At 36.7% G+C, this 23,367-nt stretch overlaps 1 protein-coding gene across 29 annotated transcripts in view; it reads left to right on the plus strand.

Moving 5' to 3' along the window:
* DLG2 (discs large MAGUK scaffold protein 2) overlaps window positions 1-23,367 on the plus strand; it is a 1,809,506-nt gene that overhangs the window by 1,356,258 nt on the left and 429,881 nt on the right. For all 29 annotated transcript variants that reach the window (XM_044753763.2, XM_070490530.1, XM_070490528.1 and 26 more), the window contains 2 exons: window positions 4,178-4,322; window positions 6,576-6,714. In XM_044753763.2, the coding sequence (XP_044609698.1) occupies window positions 4,178-4,322; window positions 6,576-6,714 (284 nt within the window). The remainder of the gene's footprint in view (window positions 1-4,177; window positions 4,323-6,575; window positions 6,715-23,367) is intronic.

Raw genomic sequence — 23,367 nt, forward strand, 5'->3', positions numbered from 1 at the left:
GTGCCCTTACACCTCCAGCCTTTGTACCATCACATGTATATTTGCACACTCATTTGAATTCCCACAACACTTGCCATGTTCCCTTCTTTCAAGCCTCTTTCTTCAGCTGACTTTCCCTCTTTTGTCTGCATTATACTCAAATTCATCACTCCCTCTTCCATGTGAGAGAATGAGTCATCTCACCTCCAACCTCATTTTCTTGGCCTCAGTCCTCTGTTCTATTGCAAACATACGGCCAAGCTGCACATATGTCCCCCTCTGTATAGTGCATCCCACAGAAACACTTCATTCAAATGCACATGATTTTTTTTCTGAAACCAGGCCAGTTGCTCAGTGTTCACCATTATAGGCAGATACTTGATGCAAAAGAAAAAAAGAAAAAAGACAATGAAACACAATGACAAGAGCAACTAGCCAATCAGTATAATGTCCCTTCTCTCTGTGTACAATCAGCTCCAGCTGTAGGCCCTTTATCTTGAGAGTTCATAGGATAATGCACACACATAATTAACCCAAATAAACCTACTTTCGTGAAAAACATTTCGAAGACTTCAGCACAAAAGAGGACTTTTTGGTCCAGATCCTGTACTATTCTGAATTTTTAAAAGACCACACAGAAGCCTCATCAGCCGTACCCTAATTAAACTCGTCAGTTCACAGATGTTTACAGGAAAATGCTCAGCGAAAATTTTCACCAATTCCTGTTTCCTGGGAAGAGAGATGGATGATGACAATAGTAATAGTAATCAGAGCTAACATTAATAAGTATTTTAATGTGCCTGTCACTTTATATAGATCATTACATTTAAATCAGTAACGCTTTGAGGCAATGATTATTATCATACCTATTTTACAGATGTCAAAACTGAGGCTAAGAAGGTTAATAAGTTTCCCAAGATCACACAGCTAGGAAGTGCCAGGACCAAGACTCAGATCCTGGTCTGCATGACTCAAAAGATGTACTTTTAGTCACTTCATTCTGTTCCAATATACCACCTGTTCCATAATTAAAATCTGTGTACATTTTCCAACACTTCATAGTCACCAAATAAAAACCAACTGAACTACCACTATTTTAAACTACCATTATTCCCCCAATATCCTCTCTTTTCCCACTCCTCACATCCACCCTTTCCTCAACTTCTGCTTTCTGGTCTAAAGATTTTCCTGCTGGTCTGAGAGTCTGTTAGCGAAGTTATTCTTAGAAAATTCACTTGAAGGTAACATTTTCTAGATTGTTTCATTGCCCATCTTAAAAATGGCAAAAGTGCAATTTAATAAGCACTGGCCACATCTCTTTTTCACTGATAATCTAATGAGCTGTGTGCTTTCTGTACCCTGGGGAGAGAGACAACAAGCCCTTGTCAGAAACAGAGCTTTTGTGCCACTTGTAATCTAATCCACTCCGTGTTATGGCAACAAATCCCTTTTCCCTTCTGTTTTGTCAATATAGGTGTTTCTGGGGGCCATGGTCACAATATTCAGAGCCACCTTAAGCAATTGTTTTTTGAGAGAAAAATCCACTTCCATACCCATTTTAAACCATTGTATATGGGCATCATTTGTAAGTATTCATTATCTAGGTACAAATGGTACTGCCCTAAAATAAGTGATCAGTCAAATACATAAGAAAGTTTTGAAGAGACATATATATCAAGCTACTTTCCATTTTACTTATTTATTTTTTTACCGTGTCAATGTATTTGGGTAATGCAAAATACTGTCACTACTGGATTAAGAAAGAAGAATAATGATTACTCAGGTTTTTATAACACTTTGGAATTTATGTTACTTCCATATGTAAACTTGGAAGGAAACTCTGTTCTAAAGGGCGAAAGAATAGATGATGTAAGCCCTAGGTTTCAATGAACCAACACTCAAGGGTAGTCTCATTTCCATCTTTTCAGGACTGTGATCCAACTGATGGCTTTGCCACTTGGAGGCTGTGTGACCTCTTGGTTGCAAGTTAACCTCTTTAAAGTCAGTTTTTCTCATCTGTAAAATGGGCCTAATTGTTAATGTCTGCCTCATGAAGCTATAACCAAGATCAGTTATATGATTTATGTCAAAATATATACATAGTACTCCCAAAATATACGACATGTAGTTGTTAAATAAGTGTTTGCTCTTATTGTTATTGCTATTGTTTTTGTTTTTTCTGTGTCTGTTACTAAGGGCTGCCATCACCAACTGTGTTTTCCATACCTGTAGGCCCTCTACGTTCTCACTCTCTGTATGGGTCTATTCTTCTATCCATTTATTCCATAAAAAACTCTGTCCTGTCAGAATGTAAGTTTCAAGGGAGCCAGGACTATGTTTATCTGGAAGAATCGATATAGATGAGTGGTTAAGACCGTGGTCTCTGAACCCAAACTGCCTGGCTTTTAATTCTGCCTCTACCACCATTGGACCAATGACTTTGGGCCAGTTTATTAACCTCTTGAAGATATGCTTTTCTCATCTGTAAAACAAAGGTAATCATAATAGCTACCTAATAGGCTGTGGTGAGGTTTGATTCTGTTAATATATGTAAAATAATTTAAAATAGTGCCTGATGTGCAATACAGGCTCTATAAGTGTCTGCCATGATTATGATTATCATTCTTATTATCACTATATGTCTAATATGTAGAACAGACTGACACATAATAGGTATGCAATAAACATTTGATCAGTGAATGAACAAGTGCTGGACACTAGAAATACAAAAGGATTTAATAGAATGCCACTCGTGTAGAAGGGAATGGTAGGAACCAGTAGAGAGGCTCACAGCTTAGTGGGGAGCTCATGGTCAGCATTCATACACATCAGTCAGGTTCAAAGGTCGAATTCCCTCCAGTTCCAGGGTCCCTAACTTGAGCTGCACCACCAAGGATTAACTGGAATGTGGAATTTATATAACAACATGAGGCCAAAGGAAAAGAAAAGGCAGCGCTGCAAGGTATTATATGACTAAGTCTAATTGGATAGTGCGGAGAACATGTGGGCATCCACTCTAATGCCCTCGGCACACTTATTTTAATTCTACATCGTTTTTGCCGAAACTGAAAAATCACTTCATAAAAAACTAGTAGCCAAATAAGGATAACCTAGGTATTTAAAATACTACCTGAATATTTTCAAAACCAGTTAAGAGAAGTGCTGCAGAGATCCACTGTAATGCCATTGCCATGAATAAGAAATGCACTTGTGTCACAGGTTTTGCTGTCCAGTAAGGAAACAGGAGTTGTTGTTAAAACCGGTGGGAATAGGGTACCCTTGAACTTGCTCACCTGCAAAGCCCTGTGTTCCATCATTACCCTTTCCTCAGAAAATAGACTCATGTTAAATGATATTTTGATAGGAAATGATTTCTAAAGTGAGAAAAACCAAGTTGAGTGAAGCTGTAGGAAAATGGGGGATCTCATATAGTTGTGGGATAAGAATAGACTGGTCTGTGTTTCCAGAGGGCACTTTGGGAATAATTGTCAGAATCCTTATAATATTCATATAGTTTGGTTCAGCAATTCCACTTGTATGATTTATCCTGAAGAAATCATCAAAGTTGTGTACAAATATAGAAAAAGGTTTATTGCAACATTATTTGTAGTAGAAAAACATTGCAAGCAAACTAAACATGCTTTATTAAGAGATTAGTTAAATCATTAAATTATAGCCATGAAACACAGGGCTCTGTAAAAATCAAAAGTCATGTTGTTGGAGTACTTTCATGATATGGATAAAAAGCAGGTTCCACAATAACGTATATAGTATAGTCACAATTATATAAAGAAATATATCCAAATAGGGAGATTAAGCCTGATTTTTATCTTCTGTTGTTTTTTGTTCTTTTCTTCAATGAATATGTATTGCTTTTGTAATCACAAAAACTATAGCATAATAAGAAAGATATTTGACCCTTCTTTTACTTTTTCCACAAATGGTATTCTGATTTCCATTATAATGTATTGCTTCCTCATAGGAAAAGGCAGAAGCAATTTGTTTTTTAACATCAACAACTGTACCTTATCTCCTTTGGCTAATGCCATCTGTTCTGTCAAAGCATGATATAGATATTTGACTGTAATCATTGTAGTTTAATCTTTAAGTAAGGTCATGCTTCTAAATATCTTCTTGCCAATATTTCTCTTCACCTGCATAAATTCGACTCTAATTTTGAATTTTTTTCCCCTTCTAGGTAAACAACTACAGTTTAGAAGAAGTAACACATGAAGAGGCAGTAGCAATATTGAAGAACACGTCAGATGTAGTTTATCTAAAAGTTGGCAAGCCCACCACCATTTATATGACTGACCCTTATGGTCCTCCTGATATTACTCATTGTAAGTACCATATTCAGTGTCATCTTTGAACAGGATGCCAGGCTTGCAAAAGTGGAATTCTACAAAACTTGGCGAAGTCCTCTGTTCACATCTTCAGTCTTGTTTAACCTGTGGAAATACTACAGCGGGATCTTGCACTTCACTCCCTGGTTGCTTTACAGAACCTTACCTAGTGTTTTGAAGGTGGGACACCCTGATGACTTGGCAAGTCTACTGTTTTGGAAAGGCTTAGTGATAGATGTTGTGGACAGTGTGATTATAACAACATAGGAGCAACACATGTTTGAAGGCTATTTCTCAAGCCCCTAAAGCATAATAGCTCTCAAGCTATGATATTCTCTCTTCCTAGTTCAAACCTATATGGTAGTAGAGTGGAAAAGAGAGGCTGGCAAAATAGACCAGATATAGCAGAATGATTCTTCCTGGGGGAGAGAATCTTGAACTTGAATGGTGAAATTATGTTCCTTAATCACCATCATCATTGCTCTTCCCATTTCCTGATTTTGTTATACTGGTAGGGAAGCCAGCAACAATTGTCAGTCACTATGGCACTAGAGGTGCGTTGGAGGTGGGGCTTCCAGGGCAACAATTCACCATGAGATGCTGTGCTGGGTCCTCACAAAGTCCACTGCTATATAAGCCCCATGTATTCTCCTCTTTTTAATAAATTAATAAGAACCTCATCTAAGCTTCTGTCTTTGGGGACTAGATTTAGAAACAATCCATTTTTTGATGTGAGTTTAAGGGACATTTTTATTGACACCAGTAAGCTTGCTCATTCTGAAGTTTTGAGAAACCACTTGTAAGATTGGGAAATCAGAATGTCTTCAGGACCTGCCATTAATTAGTACTATGGTCTTAAGCAAGTCATTTAACCTCTCTTAGATGTAGATGTTTCTCTTGAGAGAAATTTAAAGGTTGAATAGTTTTGTTACCTGCCTATTACATTAACTATTGCTTTTCTTAATGGTGACTCTAAAATGACTTGCCCCAAAATATGTGTTTTATCAAGCAGGTAGCAAGCTGAGATCAGCCTTACGTTAGGATATGAGAGACTTAACTTTTAAAGTTTTTCAAACTGGATAAAATTAGAAAAATCAGCCTTGAGACTCTGTGAGCCATTTCATGAAGGGCTATAAGGTCAATGTCAAAGAGAGAAAAAGGAGAAAACAAAACTTGCTATTCAATTCAAGAAATATGTATTGAGTAACTTTGATATCTACAAGACACCTTGCAAGGTAATATGTGGGATACAAAGGAGATACAGTCATGACCTTCACAAGAAGGAAGGCTAATGCAGATATATGAATAGCAGCAGTATTTGGCAAAATAAGAGATATGTGTATGCCATGAAAGAGGTAAAAATCAATGTCCTTTGGGCACTCAAAGGAAGAGAATATCACCTGTTAGAAAAATCTTTATGCGGAGGGTGCCATTTGAATTTTCTCTTGAAGAATGGTTGAGGTTGCAATATCAGAGATGGGGTAGGAGACAGAAATTGTAGGTAGTTGGAACACTGGAACAAAGGTACAGATGTTGGGAAGAACAGACTTTGTTTGGGGACCAAAAGATATGGGTAAGGGGGACGTTGAATGGATCAATCTTGTAAGAATGGTGAAAGGGAGAGTTTATAATCAATACAATAGTGGCAATGGAGCGCATTTAAGCAAGAGAACAGCATGATCAGAGTTGGATTTCTCAATGTATGAAAGGGATTTGAGGAGAAAAAGAGGGGTCAGGAGCCCTACAAAGAAGGGGTTTTCAGTCACTCAAAAAAGGAGATGAATTAGGTGGAGAAATAGGAAAGAAAGGCCTTTCTGGGATGAGAGTACAGCATATTTTGGGAATAAAGTCTTATACAAGAACCTGCTCCTAGGAGCCTTCTGTTTTTGATGATTGGATACTAATTGTGTGAAAAGAATGTGAGCTCTGCAATTAGAAAGCTAACATTTTTGTTTCAATAGAAAATTAATCATCGTTCTGAAAATGTGTGCTGGGTCTCTCCTCCAATTCTTCTCTTCACCTAATTATACTAACTGCACTTATATATATAATTGTTATTACATCTTTCCGATCCTAAAGGTCACTGTGCTTGTACATACTAAGTGCAAACAAATAGCAACTTCCCCCTCAGGGAGGACAAGAACATCGTTGGCATGTAGCAAAGCCTTTCTATTTTTACAAAACTATAGAATGACATATTGAATCACCCACATAACAGTTTTCTTTGCTTTTCTTTTTTTCACCCCTTAGCTTATTCTCCACCGATGGAAAACCATCTCCTCTCTGGCAACAATGGCACTTTAGAATATAAAACCTCCCTGCCGCCCATCTCTCCGGGAAGGTACTCACCAATTCCAAAGCACATGCTTGTTGAAGACGATTACACCAGGTCAGATATACTTGTTGGTTAACTGAGTGTGTGATCCTTACCTGGAAGAAATTGCATCTGCCTAACGTGTCAGCCCTTGTCGGGGGTCTAGCTAAGGCTTCTGAGTACCACTCAAACTTATTATAGTCTTGCCTCCACTGGAAACCTGCAAATATTTGTAAATGTGTGTCATTCTCCTGTGTTAGAAGGCAAAACCACAAATTCTTTGTGGAGGAATAGTAACATATGCTTATCACTTTACAATTTATGAAAACTTTTGAAATCTGATCCCATTTGAGCTTTACAGCCATCCTGTAAGATGGGCATTATTACTGGAGGAGAGAAGATGGTGCTGAAGTTCAAAAAGAAGGCAGTAGCATACCAATATTACACATCTGATTAGTGAAAGAGTTATAGCTGAGCCTCATGTCTTTTGACTCTAAACTTCATGTTCTTGCCGCAAATTGCTGCCTACAGTTTAATAGAACTGGGGAGTCAATCAACCCTCCCTCTGGTGCAGTAACTGCAGGTGGAAATGGAAAGGAAAGGAGTGAAATTAACTCCAAATGGTTTGAATTTAATATACTCCATTAATCCCAAAGGAGAACAAGACAGGCGCAGAACCACATTGCTAATCCACAAAGTATTACCAAATTTAGTCAGCGCGCCTCTGAAAAAGTCGGATCTGACAGTTTGAAATCGACTTAGTTTACTTAAGGGTCACCAGTAAAGATTCAATAAACACTGGATGATGAATAAATTAGTGAATGAACGGGCAGATGAATAATAAGAAATGTACATTTTTTTCTTTTTTATCTTTAATTGTTTTTGCTCCAAAGTAATATATGCTCATTGCATTTGGTGTAGTAATGCAAAGATGTTCAAGAAACAAAAATCTCTCCCAAACTCCCTCCAGAGCAATCTGTCTTGAGGTTCACAATGTGACAGCCTGGCTTGAACCTTTCATATATTCTCCACGTTCATACAAACATGTACAAATGCATACTCAGATATAGGAAGGGCGTGACCTTTTTTTTGTTTCAAGGAAGATTGGCCCTGAGCTAACATCCTTGCCCATCTTCCTTTATTTTATATGTGGGATGCCTGCCGCAGCACAGCTTGATAAGTGGTGCATAGGTCCTTGACCAGGATCTGAACCTGCGAACTCCAGGCTGCCAAAGTGAAGCATGCAAACTTAACTGCTGTGCCACTGGGCTGGCCCCTTGACCTTGTTTTTATAACATAAGTTCATATTTTACACATTGCTCTGAAACTTGCTTTTCTCCATGAGAAGTACTTTTAGATTACATATAGATATGTATGCTTTTTCTGAAAGTGTTTGTATATAAAAATGATAGAGATGCACCCTTTCGGTTTCATCTCCTGCCTGTCTAATGAAGCCATTTGTCAGCCTTTAAAAAGTCGAAGCAACTTCGTGCTGCTTTCCTCTCCTCTCTGGGACCCATGCATACTTTGGTCTTTTCATTCCTTTGCTATTTCTTTTTTAAATGATTAAGCATTTTCCATTTATTTTACAATTTCAGGTTTGCTGAAGTAGCTTGTTACATCTTTAGCCAAGGAATGAAATGTTTAGATGTTGCAAATGTGCATCTGTGCTGTAAATCAAATATAAACTTCTTCCTATGCTGAAACGTCTCATCTCTATGCTCATAATTAAAATGAGGGCTGTAGCAAAGATAATCTTTGTGGCTCTCTAAAGAATTGTGCAAATAATTGGCACCTTTATTCACCAGAGCAATGATCTATTTGCTCTCATCCTATCGCTAATATTTGATATGATTTTAATTTGGAAATGTCTCTTAATCTTACTAGGCCCCAGAGTGCATTAAAGTTTATTAAACCACCTTCATAATCCAGTCCTTTGCTAGCTGTTTTACGTACACTATCCATTTAACCCTTCCAAAAACACAGAAAGAAGGGCTTTTATTACCATTTTATAGATGTAGTGAAGTTCAGAGATGTTAAGGATTTTGCTTATGGCCACAGATTTTAAATAGAAAAACTGGATGCTCTACCAGCTTTAAAATCTTGGCTAGGAAGAAACATTTTAATTTTCTCCTTATTTTTAAAATGAAAAACAAGCCATGTAAGACTGTGCTCATCGTAGAAACATGTGGCTAGAAAGGGACCCAATAGCTTTGGTAAGCTCTAAAGACACCTAGATCAGAGTTGAGAACTACTTCTACCACTGGCTAACGGTATGATCCTGGGCAAATCGTTTAACCCCTGCAAGCCTCAATTTCTTCATTTGTACAATGGGACTAGTCATCACATCTACCTCCACAGGTGGTTGTAATGATTAAATGAGATAATGCATGCAAAGAACTTTTAGCAGTGCCTGACACATAGTGAATATTAAATGAGTGTTATCTAGTTGCAGTAGCTATACTTATTATAATTCTTAATCCACCTAAGATGTCACGTGGAATGTTTTTACAGATGGTGTACTTGGAAGAGAGTCCACTTCTTCCTGAAGCATTATGTTTCACTGTTGAACTTCTTGTCTCACCTCCGCCCTTGACAATCTCACTAATAACTCTTGTGTAGAATCTTCTGAATGACTGATACCTGGCAAACTTGTGAAGTAAATTATATCAGTTTACACACACACACACACACACCCCTCCCCCTCTCTCACTATGGCTGTGTCCTCTCACAGGTGCTCTGTGCTGTAGGTGTTACTGTGACTCACAGGAATTTTCTCAGAGGCAAATTCATTGCCTCATTTATGAATATTTATTGAGCACATCCCACTAGACAGCAGGCACTGCACAAGGAACGCAAAATTGTATAAGAAAGGACATCTGTAAGAACTATCAAATTCAGACAAAAATATAAGTAAACCAGTGAATCCCCCAGTGCCTGTTACCTGATTATGCATATCCCCTCTGTGAAGTTTTCCATAAAGACTAATTTATTATTTTTTTGAATCCTGAGATTGTATATCTTGATATCAAAATGTCATTTATTTTGTGGTAGCAAATGGCAGTTATTTTACTGTATTCTCATTAGAAAATGAAAAGTTGGCAACTTTATCTCAGTTCTCCTTTTTTAAATGTAAAAGATCTGTAAAATCCCGAAGTGTGGGAGCTACTAACAGAAACAAACAAAATTAGATCAATTCTATGAAGTGCTCTCAAGTCACCCTAGCAGAGTTCCCTAGCACCACGGGAGGCACTCAGTAAATATTTATACATGAATTTCTGTTTTATGTGAATGCTACAGGAAAAGCCTATGACATCGAAGAAAGTTTTAAAGAGGAGATAACTCTTGAGTTTGAGCTTGAGAAAATACGTAGGCATTGGTCAGAGAGTCCAGAGATCAGGAAGGGCATTCATGGTAGGGGAAATTACATGTGTAGTCAAGGAAGAATGTGAAATAGAATAAAATAAAAACAACTCTTACAGTTTGAAACAGAAGACTCATAAAGGAAAATGATACCTACCTTTAAATTATCTTTACATTCCTATCCTTTCTCTCATATACCACCTAGTTGTACAATTAAAAATATATATGGTAGTAGAAACAAAAAGATCACTACCATGCACTGTTAACACTAAGTGCTTTAATATGTATTACTCCTTTGATATTATTTATATTATATTCTTATCCTTGATTTTTATAGATAACAAAAATGCTCAAAGAGTTTAAATAATTGCCTCATCTCAGACAGCAAGCAAATAGCAGAATCAAAGTTTGAATTCAGGTTTTGTCTGTCTCCCAAGGCCTCATCCCCACACTCGCACCCTCCATCTCATGCAGTCTCTTTCCATGGAGAAATGTTGGAGAAAGAGGATTGGCCTTACATCAGGAGACTGTGTTCTGACCCTGTAGTAGGTACCACTTACTTACCTAGATGACCCTGAATAAGCCATTTAATCTCTGTGAGTCTTGATTTTCTCATCTATAAATTTGGGATAAAGCATCTTCTAATTTTCTTACGGAATTGTGAAATTTTACCGTGATATGAGTGAAAGTCGTCATCTTTCAAAGGCCTATATAAACTTATTATTATCCTAAGGTGTTATAGTAGCTTATATTTAAGGCTTACTTTGTGTTTTCCTAGAATAATACATAAGGGAATGAATTTCTAATGATGAGACTTGGGCTCATGGGGAAACATCATTTCTGTGAAATGGGAACATTCAACAACCTATGAAATCATATCAAATGGGCAGCCTTTTATTCCATATGCTCATTATATCTTCCTCTATCTCTTGTAAGACATATTTCTCTATTTTCCTGATTCATATTCACCTTTGCTGGGAAAATGTAGTAAGAACTTTTTAAGGAATTTTGATTAGAAGAATACTACGACTTAGTTGGAATTTTTGAAAATCTCTTCCTTACTGTTTAAGGAAATATATACCTGAGAAAACAGGGAAATTTTGGTTTTCCATTGATTTAGAGAAAGAGAGCATAAACAAAGGCCTTGGATAAAATGCTCTTAGGAGAAAGCCTACTGAGTCCCCTATAAGTCAGTATTCATTGTGGTGGAGATATTCTGGTCTTTGATTTTTGGTAAACGAAGCCATCACCGTGATGCTGAGATGGGTTTTTGGCTCAAGGAGTTATAGACTATTAGAGTTGGAAGGGCCATAAATGAATGTAGAGTCTAATCTTCCTCCATTTGATGGGTAAGGAACACAGGCCCAGCATGGTTTGTCGGCCATCTCTAAGTCCCATAACTTGAAAATAGTAGAATCTGATTTAGAACCCATGTCTTCAGACAGCCAGTCCACAGTTCTTTCTATTTCGGTAAGCTGATTTCACTTTTTTTGTGTTTTGGATGGAGTAAAAGGGGAATAATTATGAAAAGCTACAATCACTTGTGAATCACTGGTCACTTGTGAGCAATGCCCACTTTGTACGTTACCTACAACTATGGATTCTGCCTCTCCTGAGCCAAGTCTTCCTTGGTCACCCAGAAGGGATGTAAACTACACACTCTAACCATCTGGCTAAATATTCTCAGGATACACAAACAAATCATTAGTACTAAAATGAAACCAAAAAATTTGGAGATGCAAAGAACAACTGCTCTTTGAAGATGTAGGGACTTAATTGATCAAATCATGAGTGTGATACATGTCATTATGAAAGCCAGGGACCTAATTTATAGCTGTACGTGACATATTTCCCAGAAACCAAGTTCACCTGACCCTTAGCTTAGTATACCTGCGTGTCTTTCTGATTGGCTCTACATAATGCTCCCTCACATAATTTGGTTGTTCAAAAAGCATGCACTAAGTGAAGTCTCAAGAAAGATTTCTTGCCTCCAGAAACTTTCAAAGACCACTCCAAATCATGACTCTGATATTCATCAGTTTGACACCCTTATTTACTAAATAGATATTTACCAGCAGCCTATAGTCTGCCACCACTCTGTTCTCCCCAAATTATAGAACACTGGCTTACTGGATATAATATCTGAAATGTATTCCAGTTATCTTTTCTCTTTATTTCATTTATTTATTCATTTACTCATTCGATGAATATTTAGCTTGTACCATGTGTCAAGCACAATTATTAGCAACAGAATTACAATGGCAAATAAACCAGGCAAGGTTTGTTAGAGTCATTCTAGTGTATTGAATAAAGATATATAGATAAGTTAGTTAAGTTTAGATATTGATAAGCACTATTAAGAAAATAAAATAAGATAACATAATAGACAGTGATTGGGGAAGAGAACAATAGGAGGACTGAATTGCAAGGCCAAAGTCACTGAGGCAGGAATAAGTTAAGTGTGTTCCAGGAACAGAAAGAAGTCCAGCTTGGCTGGAAAGAGATGAGCTCATGGAAGCATGGCAGAAAATTAGGTTGGAGAAGGAGTCAGGAGCCAGATGACGTAGGACTTTGTAGGTAATGATGAAGATGTGTAGCTTTAATTTTAAGTGCATTGAGAATCCATTAAAGAGTACTAACCAGAAGAATGAAATAATCTGATTTATGTCTTTAAAAAAAGCATCTCTGACTGCTGTGTAGAGAAGTAGAGGGACCGTTTAAGAAATGAGGGGAAAGATTATGGCAGCTGGGATGGGAGGTTTCGTGGGGGGCTAGCAGGGGAAGAGAATAACTGTGGAGGAATCTGAGCTATGCTTCAGAGTTAGATTCAACAGCCACTGTTCTACGGGAGGAGCAGTCGTGCCTCAGGCAGGCTGATTTACTACTGACCATTTCTATACTTTTCATAGCCTGTGGAGTAATCTTTCAGGAACAGCATAAGTGTTTGCCACTGGTACTGATTTTTTTCCCTTGGTGTTTAGATCAGAACTGGTTAGAGGCTAAAATCACTGTTTGTCAAATCTGTCTACCCACATGCCCTTAGGCCATGAAAAATGCAATTGTTCTCCTCAGGATCTGAGGTAGAACATGAAGCTTTCTGTCCAAGCATGAAACACACAAAATCTTGCGTTTTGTCATACAGTTTTGGAAATACCCTTAATTGCTTTAATGTGAAAATATTTTGATTACAGATTAAATTATTTTTATCCAAAATCTTAAAGTGAAACTGAGACAACAGAAAGGTTCTCTGGGGATAATCAGTCCCTGGCAAATACCACAAACCCCAAGTAGCATATGAGTTCCCAAGTTTGAGAAGCAGTGAGCTAAATTACACAAACTTGTCAGTTCTTAATTCTGTGTTGTAGAAATAGTCCCTTAGTAATGTCTCAGGATTTATGGTCTTCATTAGGGACAGGCTCTCAAAGAATTAGACAACACCTTCCATCAGAGTAAAGTCTGGGAGTATTCTAACTTCTCTCCTTTTTAACTTATATTTAATCACTTGAAACCATTTCTGGATGAGGTGGAAGTTCTTTCTTTTGACACAGGAAGGAAATCTTTTCTTCCATGCCTTTAACCAAGTATCGTAGAAAAGAACTCGATGTGCCCTATGCAGACAATTGACCTTACTTTAGAATCAGGATCTGTGTAGCTGCGATTAGGTGTGTGGGCCCTGAAGACACCCTGCTGAGGGTCCCACCTTGATCACTTCCTATCTGTATGACCTTGGGTAAGTTATATAACCACTCTGCCCCAGTTTTCTCAGTTATAAAAGAAGCAGAATAATGCTTTCCATCTCATAAGCTTATTGTGACAATAACCTGAGTTAACACGTATAAAGCGCTTGGAAAAAAGTAAGCACTTGATAAATGTTAGCTATTATTAATACTATTTAAAACAAGGATTTAAGATGAACTACTCCACAAATAAAATCATGTTTTGGTAAACATCCTCCATGGAATGGAAATGTAGCCAACAGTATCATGCAGCTGCTCAAATAAAATCTACGTGTACATTTTTTCAACTTATTTATCTTGCAGAGCACATTAGAACATTTTATTTCAGAAAGTTATATAGTCTTACTGCTTTATAAAGGATGTTTATTTGTATGACTACAATGAATGTCTAGTACCACCTGCATTGAAAATCTAATATAGGATTCAGTGGAACCAAATATAATAAAAAACAGTCTATCAATCTGGCCTCTAGCGCTAAATACAATTGTCCTCTAGACAATTTCTTTATTTTGCCCTATTTTATTCGTTGTAGCTCTCAATGACTAATACCATGTAGCTTTTCCCCTAAAAAAGATTCTGTAAAAACATGGCATCAGACTCCTCACATCCTTTATAAAGTACGTTAAAGAACTTAACTAAATCAAATATTCATCAGCAGTGTCTCTGAGTTATATGTTTTGCTCTGTGCTGCCTGCCTGATTTCTCCGATGTGGAGCCTGGTACTATAATGTCTCTTTTGAAGCAAAGTGTAGTGATGGGAAAGGAAGAGTGGGACAAAACTAGTGAGACAGATGGAGGATAAACCATTAAGTGGAAGCCTCAAGGGAAGTTTTCTCTTTATTGATGGTGGCTCCACATAACCATTTAGTTTTACTTACATAAACTGTGAGGCAAGATTGATAGAGCTATCCTGTTAGAAACAGAGAGAGTGGGTATGCTAATGGGGAAGTTGACAAATCTTAATTAAAGGAAGATATCCAAATATGTATTGGAAAACATGTTAAGCTGTTGTTTGCTGTTGGGGAAATGAATTTAATGTTAAGAAAAATGAAACAATAATGATGATTCTAAGACTGTCTTTTATAGATATTTATCATTTCCTATGTACCTAATAAATTAGCCAGACATAAACACACAACACTAGGCCTTATAATTTTATGGAAGATGGTTGTTGCACATTGATCTATTGCACATCTATTGTTGTTATAGAAGTAAAATTCAAATACCATGTAGATAGTTATTTAATGAATGCTGTATTACATTTTAATAGAATGAGTTCACCCTTGGCTGGTTGAGGCAAAAAAGGATAAATGATGGCAATGGAGAATTTTGGAGTGACCACTGTAGAAGTAATCAACCATTAAATGACCCCTGTCCCCTTACATTGCAAGTTAACTAATATCACCAACACAATGTGCAGCTTATTTCTAGCCATTATCTGTATGATACTGAAACAGAGTGTGTATTATGATTCAAGACAAGCAGACATGGCCTCTTCCTCTAGGAGTTTATTTCCACATCTGTATGTCAGTAAAGTATTAGTAAATATAAGTCAGCTGATTCCTAATTGTCCACATGTGGATATGTACTTTGAAAATTATCCATGACAACAAATCCCTGAGTGACCTCTTGCAATCTCCTATATCACTAGCTGCTGTGGGTAAGATTACCATATTAATATTAATGATTACCTTAACAAAATATAAGAAAATTGTGGGGTACAATTATTGTATTCCAAAGACTTATATTCTTATATATTATAGACTTATAAATTTCATAAGTTTTGGCTTGCATCATTCACTTTTTGCTTCTAGGGAATTTAATTAATCTAGAAATGAAGCAAGCTATATCTGAGTAAAAAACCATTTAAAAAATACTGCCTTCATATATTTTCCCCACACATCCTTTTCAATCTTTATATCTATTTCTTACCCCTTTTATTGTCTTATACCTCTTTGTTTCTTTCCAGTAAGTTCTGTCTTATTTTATTAATTTCCCTAATTGTAAAAATAATGTGTATTTGTAGAAAAGATGTAAAATAATAAAAATAAAGAAAAACTAATAAAAGTTACCATATCACCACAAAAGGATAATCATTATTAATATTTGATATATTTCCTTTGAGGTTTTTTTCTATATCTGTATATTTGTTTATAAAATTTGGGCCATACTATGTACAGTGTTTTTTTTTTTAAATTTAACATTGTATCTTGAGCATTTTTTTCACGTCCTTAAGTAGTTTTCAAAAACGTATTTTTAGTAGCTGTATATTATAGAGGAGCCATAATTTACTTAACTACTTTCCTATTCTTGGACATTTAGGTTGTTTCTAGGATTTTCTTATTACACATAATGCTTGTACAATCTTTCTGACCCCATCTCTTGATTATATATTTCTTTAAGATAAATGCCTAAATCCCCACTGCCTAATCAGCACCTCACTTGGTTGCCTTATAGACATGGCACGCTCAACATTTCCAAAAGCAAACTCTTGATGTTTGTCCCCAACCTGCCCTTCCATAGGAAATATGATCCATGATCAAGAGAAAAATCAACCAACAGAGACAGACCCAGAAATGATAGAAATGATGGAACTGGCAGGCGAGAAGATTAACAAGCTATTATAAATATGGTCAATCTCTCAAAAGAGTAGGGAAAGAAATGTGAATGGAGAGAAATGGAAGATATGAAATAAACCCATATTAAACATTGAATGATAAAAAAATAGTATCTGAAATGGAAATTAATATCACAATAGACACTGCAAAAGAAAGAATTGTGAACTTTAAAGCATGGCAATAGAACTTATCCGAATGAAACACAGCGAGTAAAAAGACTGAAAAAAAAAAAAAACATTCCAGTGACTTGTGGCACCAGAAAAAGCAGACTTTGAAGTATCAAATAGTCAAAATTTTAAACATTTGATGAAAATTATAGTCATATTGGTCTAAGAGTGTCAACCAAGCCCAAAGACATTATGAAGAAAGGAACATAATAAAAATAGATTTCTTGTGAAAACTAATGCAAGCCAGAAGATGATAGAGTAATATCTGTGAACTAGAGTGGGGCTGACATCAGAGTTTGTGGCCTGAGCAGCAGCATCGTGGAACTGTTATGACTAAGAAGGGGAAGACTGTGGAAGGGCAGACTGTGGACAAATATCAAGAGTTTGTTTTTGGAAATGTTAAATGTGCGATGTGGATAAGGCAATCAAGTGAGATGCTGATTACGCAGTGGGGATCTAGTAATTAGCAAAGCTGGAATCTGAACACATTCAGCCTGGCTCCAGGATCTGTGTCTTTGACCATGCTGTTAAAGGTCATGCACCTGATACATAACAGGATCGGGATTCAAGCTAACTCCAAAGTCAGGCTCTTTTTGTTGCACTGCATGGGTGGCATTATTAGCTTTAAGATTTCTGGAGTCTCCTCTGTGCTTCATGTTAGTCTTTGATTTTTCTTTTGTCCACAAAGGTAGAGCTAAAGTTTTGTATCATTGTCTCCTCCCAGCAACACTTACAACCTATTCGGGGGAGGCAATCAGCTTTCCTCAAGAAGAAGTAAGACCTCCTGGATGGTGCAGTTCCAGGCAGGGGTTCAGTCCTTAATGTCTGTCATTTTGGCTATAACACCAGACCCCATATAGTTGCCTTAATGAGCAGTTTAAATCCTTACTGAAAGAACTTAGCAGTCCTGTGAGTATATGTGCCTCTGTGTAAATATTTAAATGTCAACCGTCATCCTAGATGTTTTTAAATTAGGTTGACCTTGAAGTAGAATGATGTAAGTTCTTGCTCATGTAGACTGCATCCTAATGGGAGTGCTGTCAACTGATCCATTGGAGTCTGATATTTTGCTTTATTTTCTTTCCCCTAATCTTTTTCTAAAGTCTCATTTACCATCTTGAGACAGGAGATGAAGTCAGAATGAAACAGCTGAAATAAATGTGGTAGCCAGAGATTTCAAAGTCAATTATGTGAGGCCTTGCTCTGAATTTATAATAGTGTTGGTAACCCTTATATCTGTCTAGTACTGCACAGATATTTTTCTATTTCTCATTTACTTCCTATAACACCATACAAAATGGGCAGAGAGATGTTGTTATACCTGTTTAAGAGATTGAGAATCTGAGATGATAGAGATTCCATGATTTCCCCCATGACAAGTTGAAAGTAAGTGGCAAATCCAGAAGCAGGGTAGCATCTTGGTTAGGAGCACAAATTTTGGAGTCAGAGTAACTCTGGGTTCACCACTTACTAGCTGTTTGACCTTGGATGAGTTATGTAACCTCTCTGTGTCTGCTTTCCCATCTATGGGACTATACCATGGATTATTGCCAGGATTAAATGAAGTAATCTATGTAAAACACTTTGAACAGAGCCTAGCACAAAATAAGCTGCATTCAGGTTAACTATTATTATTATTATTATTATTAGCTTTGACTTCTAATTCAGGGCACCATGGTGATTACAGGCCTGGCCACAGCTGTGGTGATTAGCAGTGCTGGTTAGGGATGGTGGAATGAGATCAGGAAGTGAATGAAGGGGAAGCAGCTTCCAAGTAGCCAATAAAACATAGATTTATACTATACTTACATTTGCCTTAAAAATTCAATTTTGAGATTTTATGTTGATTTAGTGATGTTTCTTTTATATTTCAAAACCTTTTAAAAATATATATTGATCTTAATTAAGAAGAATTTATTCAAAACCAGACCTAACTATAAAAGTTATAAAGAAAGAAAAGTCTGTGTTAAACTTATTTTAATTTAAGAACTCTAAAATTAAATATTCTAGAATGTTAAGTAAACACAAATATGTACCTTCCCCAAATACTCAGATTTACCATGCAGGCACCATAAAATTTTTTAAGGAAATACAGTGTTTATTTCTGCATATCCTCATGATTTGAGCACAGAAATCAAGTATATCCATAGCAACATCTATAATGACACCTCTCAGTTCCCAGGGGTAGCATTAATTCCAGGGCTTCACTGTGTATCATTAGATTAGACCATGTATGGTTGGACAAAGTTTCACATACAGTATATATCCAAATCCATATAATGCTGAGTGTAGCTCTAATAAGGTTATGCTGAGTTTAAATTCATGAGAACTAAAGGGAGCAGTATAGCAGTTGCAACTGGGCGTGGAACTCATAGTGGGAATGTGGTCTACTTGGCTAAAGCAAAGTAGGATCTTCCCCAGAACCACTGTCTTCTGTAGCTTAGAGAGAAATACTTGGTTAAATTCTGCTTACAAAAATTGTATATTTATATAAAATATCTGATCTATATCATCATATATATATCCTCATATATATCATCATATATCATAATATAAATATCATATCAGATATATATCGTGTCTGATATATATCAATATATGTATCTATATATGATATATATCTATGTACATATCTCTGTATATATATCAGATATCTATATATCATATCATATATCTGATATATATCGTATCAGATATCTATGTATATATCACTGGTGAAATAAAGGTAGTATTTCTTACCTACCCTTGAAAAAAGAACTTAATATTTACACTTTACAGATATTAATATTTGTCGGCTAAATACTATCATTAAGTAAAAAAAATTTAGGGCAATACTTATTATCTTGTTTCAGTTGGAATTGAAAGAGATAATGCAACTCAAAAATGTAATGACTTCTTACCTTTATCAAAAAGAACAGATCTACTATCTAAAATTGTAGTTGGAAACTCTGACAGCCCATCAGTCACCTGTGAAACTTTGGTAAACGTGGAGTCCTGATCCCCACACCAGATCTGCCAAATCTGGGTGTCCGGGGAAGGACTGGGACATTAGTATTAAAAACAGAACAAACACCCTCACAGGTCATTCTGATGCACAGGCAGGTTTTGGAAATGCTGACTTAAATTCATTATGTCTTTGACTTCAGAATAATTATATCCCCAGAAGCAGAAGCAAAATGGAGCACATTAGAAGAAAACATGGACAGGCATTTCTCCCAGAGAGTAAGTTTTCACAGAAACATCGGATGACCCTAACCACTGACAGTACTGGTAGTAATGTGCAAGGAAAGGGCATTGCTCTTGAGCAAGAGTTGCCAAACGTGGAATTTGTTCAGTGGTGTTTAGATTTTATAATTAAAAGTGCTAGCTATTTAAATACACCACACCTGTAGCAGGTATGCATTTTATTCTATAAACACAGTTTTTTAAAAAAATGGCACATTACTTTATTTCCTTTAAATCAAATTACATCTGATAATAGGCCTCTATATTGCCCGATTCTCCTTTTAAAGTCCTCCCTGAATATTAATCCTTTAGGAGCTCAGATTTTGAAGAACAAAAAGCTGGAAGAGAGTTTCTTCGAGAAAATACTGCTTTCCCTCCTGTAGCACAAATCTCCAGCGAGGCTTGGGAATACAAAGTCCTAATTATCTGCTTTGAATTTTGGACAGAAAAAACATGGCAAGTTCAAAACACAAATTAATATTTCAATAAATTATCCTACCCCCCTCATTTATTATTTATATTGCTTCAGAAAAAGTGGCTTATGTTAGTCCAATTCAGAAACACTCTACTCCCTAACCCCCCTTTTCCTATTGAAATGACTGTTTTTATAAAAGAATCTTAGATACTTGTAGGTTCCTTAAGTACACAGTTACCCCCTTACAGCAGAACAGACAATATCCTTGTGACTAAATACATATCAGAGTCAGAAGTAGCTGTTGCTCATCTCATGGACCTATCATAGGTGCCAAAGAAGAAAAATAGAGGCTGTAGGGAAGTGAATTGAGAATTCTAATCCAACTTCCACACCCATATTAGGCTGCCACCTTCCTACCTTGGATCTGTTGTGTGCAACTAGATGCTCCTCATGGGAACCCAGAGATCTAGATTCCTCTACAAACACAGAGATTCAACAATGCATGCAACTACCATACACTATGGGCAATTCTTATTTTGCTTTATGTTTCCCCACTTGTATCCTTCAGTGAAGTATTGCATAGTGAACATTGGAGCCAAATAGACCTGCATTCAAATTGCAGTTTGACCACTTCCTCATCAGTGCCTCTCTGAGCCTCAGTTTCCTTGTCCAAAAGCTATAGGTAATAAACACTGTGAAAGAATATTGCTGTGAAACTTAAAGGTGATGATGTATGTGACCAAATAGTGAGTGGGGAATTTGAGGATCCTCTATTATTGCAGTAATCTTAAATTCAACTACTTCCCTTCCCTACCTCACCACCCAAAATATCCAATTCCAGAGCCCAGGCAAGTCATGTAGATTTTACAGAATATTTCACGTGGAGACAAAGGAGAAGATTACAGAATGACTTTACTCTAAACTCTATATTCTGCATTCCACACTGCTGGGCACTGAGGTATCCTGAATTGATCTCAAGATTCTTGACACAAACCTATGGAGTCCACTGGCTCTTTGATGTTTCAACCATGACTTTTCACTGTGCCTATTTTTTATTATGACCCTCATGCAGTTTGGCTACCTGGTATCCATCTTAGCTACGATCAGAATGTACCATTCTAAAATTTCTTCCATCTGCTGAATCTATTCCAGATTGGTTAGATATAGTAGATGGAAGCTTCAGCTCTATTGATAATCTTAAAAAGAAAAAGGAAAGTCTCCTCTATCTGGTTTCATTATTGCTGTATCTTCATTCCAGTAGTTCACTTAATAGCAGCTCTGACTTTCAATGAATGTACTGGTCCAGTTGAGTTCTCCAAAAATGCAGTCTTCTCTGGATCCTCAAGATAGGCCAGGAGTCTCTCCCCAGGTGGACTTCAATACCAATCATCTCATCCCTTTGTGTAATTTGTGCTCTTACTCAATGTTCTTAAAATACTTGGGCCAACAGTGTATAAGGAGAGACCTCTTATTTAAAACTCCTCAGAACATGAACAGGGGGGCCAAAGGTAAGATTGTCTCAAAAGTGTGTTTGGCAGGGAGGGAGAGGAGGTTTGAGAAATGGTGAGAATAATCTGGTGACTGTGGAGAGTACAATTAATATTAGCTGAGTTCTGCTAATGCCAAGCGTTCTGATAAGTCTTTTGGATACTTTATTCTATTAATTTTTACAGTAGTCCTGTCATGTGCTATCACAAATGTATAGGACTGAATATCAGAAAGATTAAGTGACTTGTCTAAATTTGCACAGCTAATAGGTAGTAGAGTTGGGACTCACACTTGGTCTGTGTTTCACTAAAATGTGTCACCACATAGGAGATTAACTATCTCTAAAATCCCTCAAGTATATGTAACCCACTTAATGTCCCCAAGATCTGAGAAAGTTTATTTCGTCTATTAAAATGGAAGCTCTGCTATAAATGGTATCATGTGTTGTGCCTTGCCATATTTTCAGACATATCTTCTACTTCTCCCCTGTATGCCCCCATGCTCCAACCAACTTAACCAGATAACTAGCTTGCTTTGCCAGCCTCCCTGCTGGCTCTTGCAGCATCATCTGCTTCCCTTAGCCACCTCCCTGTTCATTTTCACATGTCCAAATACTATCCATTTTTCAGGGCCCAGTTCCAATGATACTTCCTCATAAAATTCTCCCTAATTCTCCCTGCTGGATAGCATTTTCTCTTCATTTGAATCCCCAAGACAGTTTGTCTTTCCCTCCCATCACACTTAACCATTTTTAACTTTATTTTATCAAACACACACACACACATACGAGTGTGCATACACACACATATTCTCATCCTCTCTCCAAGACAAAGTTATGCATGAGGGAAGAATCTATCTCTGGATAAGATTTTTATCTTCCACATCACCTAGATTAGTATCTGGTACATAAAAATAGTTATTTACTGAGTGCCTATCATATAGAAGTGATTTGTTAAGGTTTTATCTCATTTAATCTCATAGGAGTCCTAGAAGGCGGCAGGTCTTATGAAGCCATTTTCTAAATAAGGCAGCCAAGATTAAGGCAATGCAGGTAACTTTCCCAGAGTCACACAGCTAAGTAAGTCGCAGAACAGTATTCAAACCCAGATCTTGTAGCCTGAAAGCTCATGCTCTTTCTACCATGTTCATAGCTCCCTGTATGTTTTCAAAGTACAGTAAATATATGTTAAATGAATGAGGAGATGCATTGGTAAAAAAGACTACAGTTGCTATAAATTTGTTTTAATTGCCATCATTTCTATAAAAAGATTTTAGCTAGCACATAATTTCCCTAAAGTAGACTAAACTTTAACTGGAATCTTCTTAATAACTGAATGTATTTGCATAACTGAAGACATTTGAGATTCTGGCAAATTTAAATAGCAAACACGGTAATTTAGCCACTTAAACCATCCTGTTAGTCATAACCAATTATTCATAATGCTGCTTTACCACTCTTATAATATTTGTTAGCACCTATGCATCACGTAGAAATAAAAGTTGTTCATTATTAATGAAAAACTAGCCCTAAGGTGGGAAAATTTATATTTCCTATCTATGAGTTGTTTGAGAATATAAGATCTTTGGGGATGAATTAAACAAGACCCAATACAAATCTCTAACAGTCCTCTGGAGTAGAAAACTATTTTAAAAATACAAGAAATATAATTAAGGAAGTCAAAAGCACCTATAATTCCACCACTGAGAGAAGGCAC

Source organism: Equus asinus, chromosome 20 (assembly GCF_041296235.1).
Source record: "Equus asinus isolate D_3611 breed Donkey chromosome 20, EquAss-T2T_v2, whole genome shotgun sequence".
Lineage (NCBI taxonomy): Eukaryota > Metazoa > Chordata > Mammalia > Perissodactyla > Equidae > Equus > Equus asinus.